This window comes from Leucoraja erinacea, chromosome 15 (assembly GCF_028641065.1).
Source record: "Leucoraja erinacea ecotype New England chromosome 15, Leri_hhj_1, whole genome shotgun sequence".
NCBI classification, from domain to species: Eukaryota; Metazoa; Chordata; class Chondrichthyes; order Rajiformes; family Rajidae; genus Leucoraja; species Leucoraja erinaceus.
Genome location: NC_073391.1, coordinates 35,317,260 through 35,331,590, shown reverse-complemented (window position 1 = coordinate 35,331,590; position 14,331 = coordinate 35,317,260). Strand labels below are relative to the sequence as shown.

Here is a 14,331-nt window from a genome sequence, read left to right as displayed (position 1 = left end):
CTGGCCTTTCACTATTTGACTACAGTGCCCTCCATAATTTTTGGGACAAAGACCCATCATTAATTTATTTTCCTTTGAGATTTGTAATAGAAAAAAATCACATGTTAAAGTGCACATTGTCAGATTTTATTAAAGGCAATTTTTATACATTTTGGTTTCATCATGTAGAAAATACAGCTGTGTTTATACATAGTCTCCCCATTTCAGGGCACCATAATGTCTGGGACACATTTCTTCACAGGCGTTTGTAATTGCTCAGGTGTGTTTAAGTGCCTCCTCAATGCAGGTATAAGAGAGCTCTCAGCATCTAATCTTTCCTCCAGTCTTTCCATCACCTTTGGAAACTATTATTGCTGTTTATCAACATGAGGACCAAAGTTGTGTTAATGAAAGTAAAATAAGCCATTATGAGACTGAGAAACAAAGAATAAAACTGTTAGTGACATTGGCCAAACTTTAGGCTTACCAAAATCAACTGTTTGGAACATCATTAAGAAAAAGAGAACACTGGTGAGCTTACTAATTGCAAAGGCACTGGCAGGCCAAGGAAAACCTCCACAGCTGATGACTGAAGTAATCTCTCTATAATAAAGAACATTTCCCAAACACCTGTTCGACAATCAGAAACACTCTTCAGGAGTCAGGTGTGAATTTGTCAATGACCATTGTCCGCTGAAGACTTCATGAACAGAAATACAGAGGCTACACTGCAAGGAGCAAACCACTGGTTAGCCGCAAAAATAGCATGGCCAGGTTAGATTTCCAAGAAGTACTTAAAAGAGCAACCACAGTTCTGGAAAAAGGACTTGTGGGCAGATGAGATGAAGATTAACATATCAGAGTGATAGCATGAGCAAATTATAGAGGAGAGAAGGAACTGCCCAAGATCCAAATCACACCACCTAATCTGTGAAACACTGAAAGTACTCACTTATCTTCGTTGATGATACAACTGCTGATGGCAGTAGCATAATGAATTCTGAAGTGTATAGACACATCCTATCTGCTCAATTTCAAACAAATGCCTCAAAACTCATTGGCCGGTGGTTCATTCTACAGCAAAACAATGATCCCAAACATACTGCTAAAGCAACAAAGGAATCTTTCAAAGCTAAAAATTGGTAAATTCTTGAGTGGCCAAGGCAATCACCCGATCTGAACCCAATTGAGCATGCCTTGTATATGCTGAAGAGAAAAAAGAGAATTATCTGTAGATCCGTATTGCTGATTGCCAGGCCATCCATGATTGATGATATCAGCAATACTGTTTGTTCTACACTCGCCCCCACAACAAGCATAAGCTAAAGATGGCTGCAATACAGGCCTGGCAGAGCATCACCAGGGAAGACACCCAGCAACTGGTGATGTCCATGAATCGCAGACTTCAAGCAGTCATCACATTCAAAGGATATGCAACAATATACTAAACATGACTGCTTTAATTTACATGACTTTGCTGTGTCCCAAACATTATGGTGCCCTGAAATGGGGGGCTACGTATAAACACTGCTGTAATTTCTACATAGTGAAACCAAATTGTATAAAAATGGCCTTTATTAAAATCTGACAATGCGCACTTTAAACACATGTGATTAATTGTTTTCAATTACAAATCTCAAATTGTGGAGTACAGAGGCAAATAAATAAATGACGGGTCTTTATCCCAATCATTATGGAGAGCACTGTACATAGTGAAAAGCTTTTTTGTTGCGTGGTATCCAGTCAGTGTAAAAACTATACATGATTACACACAAGCCGTCCACAGGGTAAAGGGAGACATCTAATGGGAGAAGGCGACCGCCAGGATATTTCCATCCTCTGGGGCCCAGTGTGAGAGCTAAAGGCAAGGCTGAAGCATGGTCAGCCATGTTCGGCCTGAAGTGCTGAGTGGATGATCCATTGTGGTTCCCCGAGGTCCCCGCGGGCACAGAAGCCAGCCTTCATGCAATTTACTTGTAACATGTGCTGTTGTGAAATAGCTGAGTGCACGATACACTTCAGACTGGTACAATGTCTACAATTAACACCGTCATCCCCGCCAGCTTGATCACCAAACTCAGTGGACTTGGCATCTCCACCTCCCTCTGCAACTGGACACTGGACTTCCTCACTAACAGCCCACGGTCTGTTAGGGTCAATAACCTCACCTCCTCCACTATAACACTGAACACCGGAGTGCCACAGGGCTGTGTGCTCAGCCCTCTCCTCTACTCCCTCTTCACCCACGACTGTATCCCAAAGTACGGATCCAACGCCATTATTAAGTTTGCTGAAGATACCACGGTAGTAGGACTGATCAGCGACAACGATGAGTCAGCCTACAGTGAGGAGATCCAGCACCTGACAGCCTGGTGTGCCAACAATAACCTCGTCCTCAACTTCAAAAAGACGAAGGAGATTATTGTTGACTTCAGGCAGACCAGAGGAGGCAGTCATACCCCCATCCATATAAACGGGACTGAGGTGGAGCGCGTCTCCAGCTATAAATTCCTCGGAGTACATATCTCGGAGGATTTGTCCTGGTCCCTCAACACCTCCAAGCTGATCAAAAAGGCACAGCAGCGCCTTTACTTCCTGAGGAGGCTCAAGAAAGCCCACCTGTCCCCCCCGGATCCTGATCAACTTTTACCGCTGTACCATAGAGAGTATCCTGACCACCTGCTTCATGGTATGGTACAGCAGCTGCACTGCTGCGGACAGGAAAGCACTACAACGGGTGGTGAAAACTGCGCAGCACATCATCGGTGCCCCGCTCCCTGCCATGGATGCCCTCCACCGAAAACGGTGTCTGAGACGGGCTGGGAAGATCATCAAAGACCCCTCACACCCCAACCATGGACTGTTTGCCCTCCTCCCATCAGGGAGGCGGTACAGGAGCCTCAGGTCACGTACTAGTAGGATGAGGAACAGCTTCTACAATAATACAATTACACTGCTGAACTCGGAGTCCCGCCGATAGATTTCTCTGGTCCCTCCGTCCCCATTGTTTAATTATTCTGTATTTTTTGATTATTCTGTATCTTCTCTCTTTCTATTTTTTTTATTTCTTTATGCACAACTACTACGGACTGACGCAAAACTGCATTTCGTTGTACTCATACTTGTATTTGTGCGATGACATTAAAGTTGAATTGAATTGAATTGAATTGTCTCTACCGTGCTACTGGTGACCTGCACTCCAGAACTGACCACATCTCTAGCCGAGGTGTTACAACACTGGCATCCACGCTGTATGAACTTGCCCTGGTCTGTCTTGTCTACCCACAGATCCAACCGCCACTCTCAATTATCAGCATAGTGGCTGAACCTGTTACCGCCAGGGCTGTCAAACGGCAGATGCTCGGTGATAACTCCCCAATCACAAGTTATCATGACATGGCAGTATCTTGGCGGTCCTTTGTATCCTGCAACTCCCTCCTCAACAGCACCGCGGGGACACCTTACCCCAGGACTGCCGAGGTTCGGGAAGCCGGTGGTGAATTTTACCAGAGACAGTGGGACGGGCAGGGAGTGCTGATCAGCTGCGTGGCCACCCTACCATCCCCTGAATGGATAAAGTGTTTCTCTGGAAGGCAGCTGGGTGTGACAGGCTGCTCTGCTGCTGCTGACAGCACCGTTTCACCAGGTGTTGCAGAGGGTGCAGCGAGGCTGTGCTTGTAGCTAACCCTCTTGAAATAGCCCACCTTCAGCCCACCGTGACTGTAAAGCGGTAAGGGCAGTTCCCGGCAGCTGCCCCATCATTATGGATGTGTTGTGAGTGTTCTGTGAGTGACGTTTTATAACTCACTAAATACTGCTACTCTGTGATCTATGGCGGATCTTTAGAAAGGTCAATAGCTCGTGCAGTTGCCAAGGAAACTGCCTCCTGGGGCTGACTGATAAATTCAAGATGCGTTTAGTTCTTATTTCCACTGAATCTGATTATAGGTTGACCTGTCCTTGGCCCTTTGATGAAGGATATCTGCAGGGAGAGGTGGTCACTGTAGTGACTGCTCTAAGGATCTACTGATTTAACTATTATCAGGCAATGAATCTATTTATTCACACTGTTTCACCGTTCCCGTGCAGCAGTACTGTTCAGAGTGAAGATAAAAATCCTTCTTGATTAGAAACTTAAAAGGAACTCCTTATCAGCGCTCACTCTTTGAAAGTGTAATTTGTCGCCTGTTCCAACCGTTTTATCTCCCTGTATTTCCCGTGTGCAAATACTTGTTCCATACCTTTCTTGGGCAGTGCATTCCATCTCATATCTCACATTTATTTAAAGAAAAGTATTTGCCTGCCTGCTCTCTGACCCTGCTGCTGATTGCTTTCATTTTGTGTCCTCTGGACACCGAGACTCCTGCCACTGGAAGCAGTTTCTCATTTATCAAACGCGTCATCGATTAGAAGTGTTACATTGCTGTTGTGACAGCAGTCTCTCACCCCACACCCAGTCTTCATCCCTCTTGCCTTTTCTAAAATGCTTGTCCTTGCCCACCCTCCCACTGGTTGTTACGATCCACTAATGCCCTGGGAATAGGTGGATGGTTGGGGGGGGGGGGGGGGGGGAAGGAATAACGTGCATGCTTTGCCCGTGCTTCAGTGTGCACCCTCCTTGTCTCCAAGGGAAGTTCATTGCTTCTCCCTGGCTCCGACAGCAGAACGTGGTTTCTCACGACCTTCAATGCAGCAGAGCCAATCTGAGAAATACATTGTACGGAAACAAAAGGCAGACATGAAGCGCTGGAGTAACTCAGTGGGTCAGGCAGCATCTCTGGAGAAAAGGGATGGGTGACATTTTGAGTTGGGACCCTACTTCAGACTGGGGACAGGAACAGCCCACCGAACTTTCCAGGGGAATGCCACTGGAGTAGAGCATCGCTTGAGTTTTTCTGCTTTTGATGTCTGGAAGTCTGTCTTTCCAATGCACAACTGGAGGGAACCCACACCAAGAACAAACTTAATCTCCCTCCCATTCTCAGGAGATCTAGTTAAGGTTAAAATCCACAAGGAAGTTGGGTGGTGTTGATCAGATGGAGTGAGAATGTCAACTGTCTGTGTCCTTATGGTGGACCTCAGCATTTTCCCATTCTTCATCTGAAACAGAGAGCAGGTTAATCCTCCAAGTGAACAGCATGTAACCTGCCATTATTATTCCTCCATTCCTCATCACCTTCTTCCTTCCTCGGGCGTCCGCTGGTATCTGCAGCAACAGTCGGTGGACTTCCCTGTGGGGAGACGCTCGCTACACGGGATCTGCCCCTTTGAAAGCACCTCACTGCCTCCTGGTTCTCTTCTCACCCAGTCCCTCAAGGTCAGGGATCACTTGTTTCCACTCAGAGTCAAAGAGCACGGACCACAGGCCCTTCGGCTCAACTCATCCATGCTGACTCTAAGCTTTCCTGTCCATGTCCCTATGCAAATGTTGTTATTGAACCTGCCATTACCACCGGCTCTGGCAGTCACCATCTGAGTCAAAAAGTTGCCCCTCAGGTTACTGTTAAATCTGTTCCCTCTCACCTTCAACCTATATCCTCCGGGATTGTCGTTTCCCCTACCCAATGAACCTAGCCTCTGGATCCCTACGTCAGCGTTCCTTCACGTGCCTTGTCTTGTCTCAACACTTGTTAATGAAGTTTCTGTCACTGCAGGTGGATGCAGTGGTTGTAATTCGGCCATGATTGATAGCTTTTCAGCTCAATAGGCTTGAGGGTCAGCTGGCCTGGAACAAAGCCAGTGGCCTGGCTCAAGTGAGCTGGGCTCGAGGGGGCCAGGTGGCCAGGATAGAGGGGCTGGAGGTCTGGGCTCGAGGGGCCGAATGGCCTGGCTCGAGGGGCGAGGGGCTTGTTATTCCTGGGCCATATCCATGAATTGGAATGAGAAATTTTATTCCTTTAAAGGGCATGAATAAACACCACCTGTGGTTGTTGGGATTCAGGAACAGCTTCTTCCAGCTGTTATCAGACTACTGAACGGTCTGCCCAGAAGCTGGGGTGTAGTCCCGATCTCCCAACCTACCTCATTGCGGCGCTTGCACTTTCTCTATAACTAACACTTTCGTGTTGTAACATATGTATTCCGCACTCTGGTATTTTTCTCATTGCACTACCTGTTGTACGTGTGTACGGTTTGATTGTACTTGTGTAGAGTACGATTTGACTGGATAGCACGCAGACAAAAGCTTTTCACCGTACCTCAGTGCATGTGACAGTAATAAACCAAAGCCAATATTAGTGCCCATAATTCCATGATCTCCGTGCTGGCTTCAGTACGGTGATGATTTAAAATGTGTCTCAGTGGTTGTAAGCAGTGAGAGCACCTCTATGGAGTGTGACTGTGAAGGGAGAGAGAGAGAGAGAGAGTGCGAGGTGTGGCGTACTCGTGGATTGAGCTGTGATTTACTGCTCCCCAGAGGGTGCTTTACATTTTACCACACTGCGGCAAGGTTAGCGGGCACTTAAATCTGTTCTCGATGGAGGGTGGGTGGAACTCTTGGAATGAACAGCTCCTGTTCTTCTGAGATAAACCTGATACAGGGTTTTATGTTTAACATTAATCAGAAGATTATTGGTAAACAGAATAATTGCCGGAAACCATCTCAGGTCTGAACCAGTTTTACAGGCAGAAATTGATGGCCATTTGGTCATGAAGCAGACCTCCACCCGCAGATAAAAGCAGTGTAACATCAGTAACGGGCTGCCTTACACCAGCCGAGTGTAGAGTCACTGTAACACGCCGTTCTACTCGACACAGCAATCCCTGCCTTTTCCAGTGCAGATTAATTATGTGATCACATGCTGTAAAGAAGCAAAAATCACATCTTCCGTAAATCACACTTGCCTTGGAGGTGCGAGGAGATGAGTGTGAAATCGGCAAGCAGCCTTGTGGCTTGTGAATGTAGATGCAATAATGTAGATCTCTATCTGTGTGTAGTTCTGGTCATCCAGCTATAGGAACAATATCATTAAAGTGGAAAGGGAGCAGAAGAGATTCATCAGGGTGTTACCTGGGCTTGCAGGCTTGAGTTATGGGGCGAGGCTGGTTTGATATGGAATTAATTCTAAACATATGGGAGGACTGTTCATAAGTGGGGAAGAAGCTGTTCTTGAACCTGCTGTTACGTGCTTTTGAGGTTTGGTGTTTGCTGGATGGGAGAGGAGTGAATAGAGAATGACCAGGGTGTGAGTGGTCCTCGATTATGTTAGCTGCTTTTCTGGAGGCATGGTGGTGTAGATTAAGTCAATGGTGGGGAGTCTTGTCTGTGAGATGAACGGCTACATCTACACTCTCTACGATTTCTTGGGGTCTAGGGCAGAGCTGCTGGCAAACCAAGCTGTGATGCAACTCGAGAGGTTTCCTCCGATGCATCTGAAGAAATTGGTAAGAGTTGCTGGAGACGTGCGGAACCCCTCAGTCCCTGAGTAAATAGAGCTTCCTTGGCTGCAGCGTCAATGTGGTTGGACCTGAACAAACTGGCCACTCCTCTCTGTTCCCCAGTCATTAGCACAGCAAGGGACTGTCTCTAGGAGGTGTCCCCTCCCTGTGGGGCGGACCTGGTGAGGGGAGTTCTGAGAGGCTGTGAGTGACAAGGGCTCCTATGGCTCTGCCCAGTTGTAATGAGCATTACTCTGTGAGGGTGGCACAGTGGTGCAGCTGATAGAGCAGCATCTCAGTGTATCAGAGACCCGTATTCGATCCCGACCTTGGGGTGCTTTCGGTGTGACCGTGTGGGTTTTCCCCCTGGTGCTCCGGTTTCCTCCCACATCCCAAAGACGTGCTGGTTTGTAGGTTAAGTGGCCTCTGTGATTCGCCCCGCGTGTGTAGGGAGTGGTTGAGGAAGTGGGAAAACGTAGAACTAGTGTGAATGTGTGATCGATAGTGGGCCGAGGGGCTTGTTTCCACACTGTATCACACTAAACATGCGGGACGACATCGCTGCAAGTTGTAGTGCTGGGAGAACGGGCTGAGGGCCTCTGGCAAATACATTTCTCTTTGCTGTTTCAGGACGGACTACTTATTCTGCACTACGGGCTCGTGCGATCCCAGAAGTGACGGCGGCTGCAGTCCAGCGGTGGTGGAACCGGAGCTGCTGGCACCACCGCCAGATGTGACACGGTGGTGACCGTGATGAGAGACTGTGATCCAGTGCGCCAGAACATGGAGCTTGCTGCTCCGGGACTGTGTCCCGCCCGGGATGTGCAGGGATCAGACATCCACACGCACTGCATTCAGGATTTGGCCATTGGCTCTGGGAGTCCTCTCCGGTGTGCCCAGGGATTGCACTGCACTCAGGAACTGGTGGCTCCAGGAATCTGCTCAGGCGTGCCCAGGGATCGGACATCGTCTCGGAGTACGTACAGGATCCGGTGATTGGCCTTCGGCATGAATCCGGGAACGGTTGGCTGCAGGCGGATCCTCGGCTGGATTGGCGCGGTGAGTTGGAGCGTGTTACAGCACTCTCTGAGCAACCTCACCCACCCCTGTTGCCAATTATACTGCTCTTTCTCTCCCCCCCCCCCCCCACATCTGGTCAGCACACAGCGGATCATATGTGACCTGCGTGTCACCCACACCCACCCTCACTGAGTCAGCTGTAACAGCACACTTGCTGGAACTGACTGCTGACTGGGCTGAAGGGGGGGCAATTCCTGGGACTGACGGGGGAGAGGGCGAGGGGTCACTCCCTGGGAACTGACCGGTGGTGGGACGGGTAGAGTGATGATTATCCTTTGTGACTATTGTCAGCATTCAATCTTTGCCTTTGTACAGGCTGTTTTGCTGTTTTGTTTTCCTTAAATGTTCAGCAGACTTTTAAAATATTTTTCTCCAGTTTGTAAAATTCTTTGCTGATTAATAAAATTTGGAATGAAGTAGTTTACTATAGAAAATTTGAAGGCTTGTATTTAATTTGAAGAAATGTATTAAAGTGTTCTGTTCGTAGCAGACAATCCTACCCCTAAACGTCATCCCATCGCACTGCCTGAGCAGGAGCAGCACAGGCTGGAGATCGAACAAAGTTGCCTCTACGTTGTCCAATGGACACCTCTAGGGACATCCTGTACTGGTGCAGTTCTGGAAGTGTTATCCAGTGGGTCTACTATGGAACTGTGTGCACAGGCAGCCACAATGATTGACGGCCTCAAGATCTCCTGATGATCAGTGGGGCTGGATAAAATGGGCGGCACGGTGGCGCAGCGGTAGAATTGCTGCCTTACAGTGCCTGCAGCACGGGAGACCCGGGTTCAATCCCGATTGCGGGTGCTGTCTGTACGGAGTTTTACGTTCTCCCCGTGATCTGCCTGGGTATTCTCCGAGACCTCCGAGTGTTAATGTGCGGGGATCGCTAGTTGGTGCAGACTCGGTGAGCCGAAAGGCCTGTTCCTGCACTGTTTCTCTAAACTAAAACTAAACTAAAACAAGCTAGGAAAACAGAGGTCCTGTCTGTGACGAGGCCAGCACAGGGAACAGTGGGTCCCTTAAATGGCTGTGGTCACTTGCTGCATGAGCTAGACTGGTACTAACAGCTCACTGGGACTAATGGCACATGCATGGGCTCTAGCTATGCCTGCCTCTTTGTAGGGTATGTCGAACAATCCTTGCTCGAGACATACCGTGACCCTATCCCCGAACTCTACCTCCGCTACATCGACGACTCACTGACTTCATCCATTTCACCACTAACTTCCATCCGGCACTCAAATACACCTGGACCATTTCCGACATTTCCCTACCATTTCTTGACCTCACTATCTCCATCGCAGGTGATAGACTCCTGACTGACATCCATTATAAACCCATTGACTCCCATGGCTATCTGGACTACACTTCTTCCCACCCTGCTTCCTGTAAGGACTACATCCCAATTCCTCCGTCTACGCCACATCTGCACCCAGGATGAGGTATTCCACACCAGGACATCGGAGATGTCCAAATTCTTCAGGGAACGGGGGTTCCCCTCTTCTACCATAGATGAGGCTCTCACCCGGGTGTCTTCTATACCCCGTGACCCTATTCTCACTCCCCATCACTCCACTCATAAGAAGGGCAGAGGCCCCCTTGTCCTCACCTTCCATCCGATCAGCCGTCACATACAACAAATGATCCTCCGTTATTTTTGCAACCTCCAACGTGACCCCACCACTGGCCACATCTTCCCATCTCCTCCCCTGTCTGCTTTCCGCAGAGACCGCTCCCTCCGTAACTCTCTGGTCAATTTGTCCCTTCCCACCCGAACCACCCCCTCTCCGGGCACTTTCCCTTGCAACCGCAAGAAATGCTACACTTGTCGCTTTACCTCCCCCCTTGACTCCATTCAAGGTCCCAAGCAGTATTTCCAGGTGCGGCAGAGGTTCACCTGCACCTCCTCCAACCTCATCTATTGCATCCGTTGCTCTGGATGTCAGCTGCTCTACATCTGAGACCAAGCGTAGGCTTGGCGATTACTTCGCCGAACACCTCCGCTCGGTTCGCAATAACCAACCTGATCTCCCGGTGGCTCAGAACTTCAACTCCCCCTCCCATTCCGAATCCGACCTTTCTGTCCTCGGCTCCCTCCATGGCCAAAGTGAGGACCACCGTAAATTGGAGGAGCAGCACCTCATATTTTGCTTGGGCAGTTTCCACCCCAGCGGTATGAACATTGACTTCTCTAATTTCAGGTAGTCCTTACTTTCTCCTCCCCTTCTCAGCTCTCCCTCAGCCCAATGGCTCCTCCTTACTTCTACCCCCCCTCTCCCCCCCCACCCTCACATCAGTCTGAAGAAGGGTTTCGGCCCGAAACGTTGCCTATTTCCTTCGCTCCATAGATGCTGCCTCACCCGCTGAGTTTCTCCAGCATTTTTGTCTACCTTCGATTTTCCAGCATCTGCAGTTCCTTCTTAATCACATGATCAGAGTGTTCACATTGAGAACGAACTCCAATCCTGTTGATACATTGCCTGTCCTGCTGAGTTACTCCAGCATTTTATGTCTCTCTGCTGATACACTGCATGTCCTGCTGAGTTACTGCAGCATTTTGTGTCTCTGCTGATGCACAAGTTTGGACCAAAGCCCCTGAGGGATGTCTGAGACCCAGTTAAAGTTTATATTTAGCCTGAGAAGAAAATTGAATGAAACATTCGCAGACAGTGAAAGATTTCTGAGGCACAACTCCACAGGTTCCCGATGCAAATCGATGCTCAGTGATTTTAGGGTTGCGTTTCAGTGATGGTGAACAGAGTTGGCAGCATGACCTTCTGGCTGTGTGGAGAGAGCTATAAACAGATCAGAGTTGAGATGGCCGTCTACCTCTGTCAATGCTCCTGTCTGTAACCCGCTCCAGGAGACATCCCAGACAGACGCTCATCAGCTGCCCTGCAAAACCCAGGCTTCATCATTCCACACGACTGCTCCTCCTGCCTCGCTGGGTCACAAGGTGAGAGAAAGTTTTGTATAACTTTGTACGGCAAGTATTACCCATCCCCAATTACAGGTGCCGTTGAGTATTTAGTCAGGACATTGAGGCTGGGCAATGGTGGTTAGACCCTTCCATCATGGAAATGGCCATTGGGAATATTGGTCTGGGCTGGAATGATCTGCTGGGAATGTTGGACTGAATTTTGGGCCGGGTCAGTGTCCTGCTGGGAAGGCGGTCTGGACAGGCTTAACCAGAAACATATTGATCTTATGTTCAAATTAATTTGATGACACAAAGGACACAAAGAGCTGGAATAACATGAAAAAGGACACAAAGAGCTGGAATAACTCAGCGGATCAGGCAGCATCTCTAGAGAACTCTGAAAGTTGGCTGGAGAACTGTGGCTGAGACTCCACAGCGCTGCGAGGTGGGGAACTCTGAGGTTGGTGTCATGTTTGTCAGAGACGTTGAGGAATGTTTGGAAGAGCCTGTCGCCGCGCTCTACTGTTCCGTGGCTCCCGATGATAAACTCGACAGCCAGAGGAAGCTTCAGCCGCTTTCCCATCTCCACCTTCTGCGCGCTTTACTCGTCTGTGTTTCAGTGAGCTCACCGCTCTTGCCTAGACACCCGGTCTCCCTGTAGCACAGACCTGTCGTCTCAAAACCAGTCTGGTGAACCTTCACTCTGCTCCTGCTGCACCAAGCGTAGCTGCCTTTCGGTAAGTGCTCAGTACTCGTGTGTGTGTGTGTGATCCCACCAAGGTCCTTTATAGTTGTAGTGTGATGCTGTTGCTCTTGCACCTAACCTCTTGAAGTAACGGCCAACGTACCATATGTGGAGCAAACGTTTGGGGTCAGGACTCTTCAGTCTGAAGAAGGGGCCCATTCTAAATCGTTGTCTGCCCATTTCCTCCAAAAAATGCTGCATGACCCACTGTGTTCCTCCAGCACTTTGTACTTTGCTCAGGATTCCAGCATCTGCAGTCTTGTGTCTCCAACAGACCATGTGTTTTTCCTATTTGCTTGTTGCCTCACTTGTTGTAGCAAGCACCAGAATCGCGGTTTACAACCAATTCAGCTTGTTGCACATTAGAAAAGCTAAGGCTTCCAGGAATGAGGAATCATGCACCAGTGGGTCTGAAGGCTGAAGTTGTTCCCCTTGGAGCTGGGCAGGATCGTTGGAGCACAGGAGGCCAAGGGGTGACCTTGTAGAGGTGTTGATGTAGAAACGGTGGGTAAGAACAGGAAGGGAATAAGGATGGGAGATGAAATGAACATCAGGGAGGAAACCCAGGTTTAAAAAATACACAGAGTGCCGGAGTAACTCAGCAGGTCGGGCAGCATCTCTGGAGGCATGGGCAGGTGATGTTACATGTCTGCACCCCTCCTCAAACTGAAACATTACCTATTCATGGCCTCCAGAGATGCTGATTGAGTTACACCAGCATTTTGTCCTTTTTTTAAATAAACAAGCACCTGCAATTCGAGTATCATCAGGAACCCAGGTCAACTGTTCATAGTTGGTGAACTTTACTAAGAAAAGATGTGGGAGGAGAGAGGAGCTGGATGCCCATGGGTGGGGCTCAGGGCTGGGGGGCTTGGAGCTAGAGGGAGGGTAGCTGGGGTTAGGTTTAGGGGAGCTGGGTGCCACTAGGTGAGGCTCAGGATGCTGGGGTCTGGGGAAGGGGGCTAAGGGAGCTGGATGCAGGTGGATGGGAGTGTGACTATTACAGCCTGATGCAGTTTACAGTGGTGTCTGTTTAAGCTGTGCGATTCCCTCGATAGCGTTACCATGGATATTAACTGCGCTCTTTCTTCAGCATAAGTGGTGGCAGCAGGTTTCCCCGGGGAGTGAGCTGGAACATTCAGAGTGTCAAGTGAAGTGTTTACAGCAGCTGAGACGGTGACTGGGAGCCGCTGGCTTTCAGGGTGTGAGCCGTGGGCAGGGCTGGTGTTGACTGCACATCCACAGCCTCCCTGTTGGGCTGTGGTTAAACATTACTGAGGCTAGGCTTCTAACTCTCAAATGAAGATGAATGTTAGTTAATGCTCAAGGAATTATGATCGAAATCTGATCCACACCCTCTGCAGTGATCTTTAGTCTGGCGGCTTTAAGTTTGAGGAGTGAGAACCTCCTTTATCTGCTGTCAATGCTGGCAGCTGCTCGAGCAATGGTTAATGCTGTGGGCGCATAGGCATCTGATCATTGCAAGACCAGATCGATCAGCAGCTGCCTGGCTCAGTGATTGACCTTCATCTCCAAACCCCCGCTGCAGACTAACCCCATCTAGGGCCCTCACACCCCTGACATTAAGACTGCTGCAACAAATTGCTTTGAAGCTGCCTTTGAGATTCAATATTTCTTAAGCAGAAAATCAATCTTTGACCTCTTGCCTGAATATGTGACGTTTTGGATCGAGATCCTTCTTTACTTTATCACTTACAGCTGTCTGCCCTTCACAGCCCCCATCCTTATCGTTTCTCAGCCCCGCTCGGCCCGTTTTACCTTCTCCCCAAAATCCATAAACAAAACTGCCCTGGCAGACCCATTGTTTCTGTCTGCTCCTGTCCCACTGAATTTATTTCCACATACCTTGACTCCATCCTATCCTCCCTGGTCCAATCCCTCCCGACCTATGTCCAAAATACCTCACATGTCCTCCGTTTCTTCAATGACTTCTGTTTCCAGGCCCCCACTCCCTCATCTTTACTGAAAATTTTTTGAAAGGTCTTGACCCAAAATGTCACCCATTCCTTCTTTCCAGGGTCAATTGATACCAAATTGGCTTGGTGGTAAGAGTCAGAGGGTGGTGGTGGAGATCATTCTTCAGATTGAAGACCGGTGACCAGTGGTGTGCTGCAGGGATAAGTGCTGGGTTTACCTTGGTCAGCACGGCCAGGTTGGGCTTCAGGGCCAGTATCTGTGCTGTAGAACTCTGATGTGTAAATAATTT

General features: G+C 48.9%; 1 protein-coding gene across 4 annotated transcripts in view; it reads left to right on the top strand.

The window, feature by feature from the left end:
• The window catches only part of pcgf6 (polycomb group ring finger 6), a 39,735-nt gene extending 30,850 nt beyond the window's left edge, over positions 1-8,885 (top strand). For 2 of the 4 annotated variants that reach the window (XM_055647157.1, XM_055647158.1), the window contains one exon: positions 7,987-8,884. In XM_055647157.1, coding sequence (XP_055503132.1) covers positions 7,987-8,104 — 118 coding nt within the window. In that variant the 3' untranslated portion in view covers positions 8,105-8,884. Of the gene's footprint in view, positions 1-7,986 lie in introns of all 4 variants that reach the window. The other 2 variants (XR_008724695.1, XM_055647156.1) reach the window with 2 other exon arrangements.
• Positions 8,886-14,331: the final 5,446 nt, after the last annotated feature.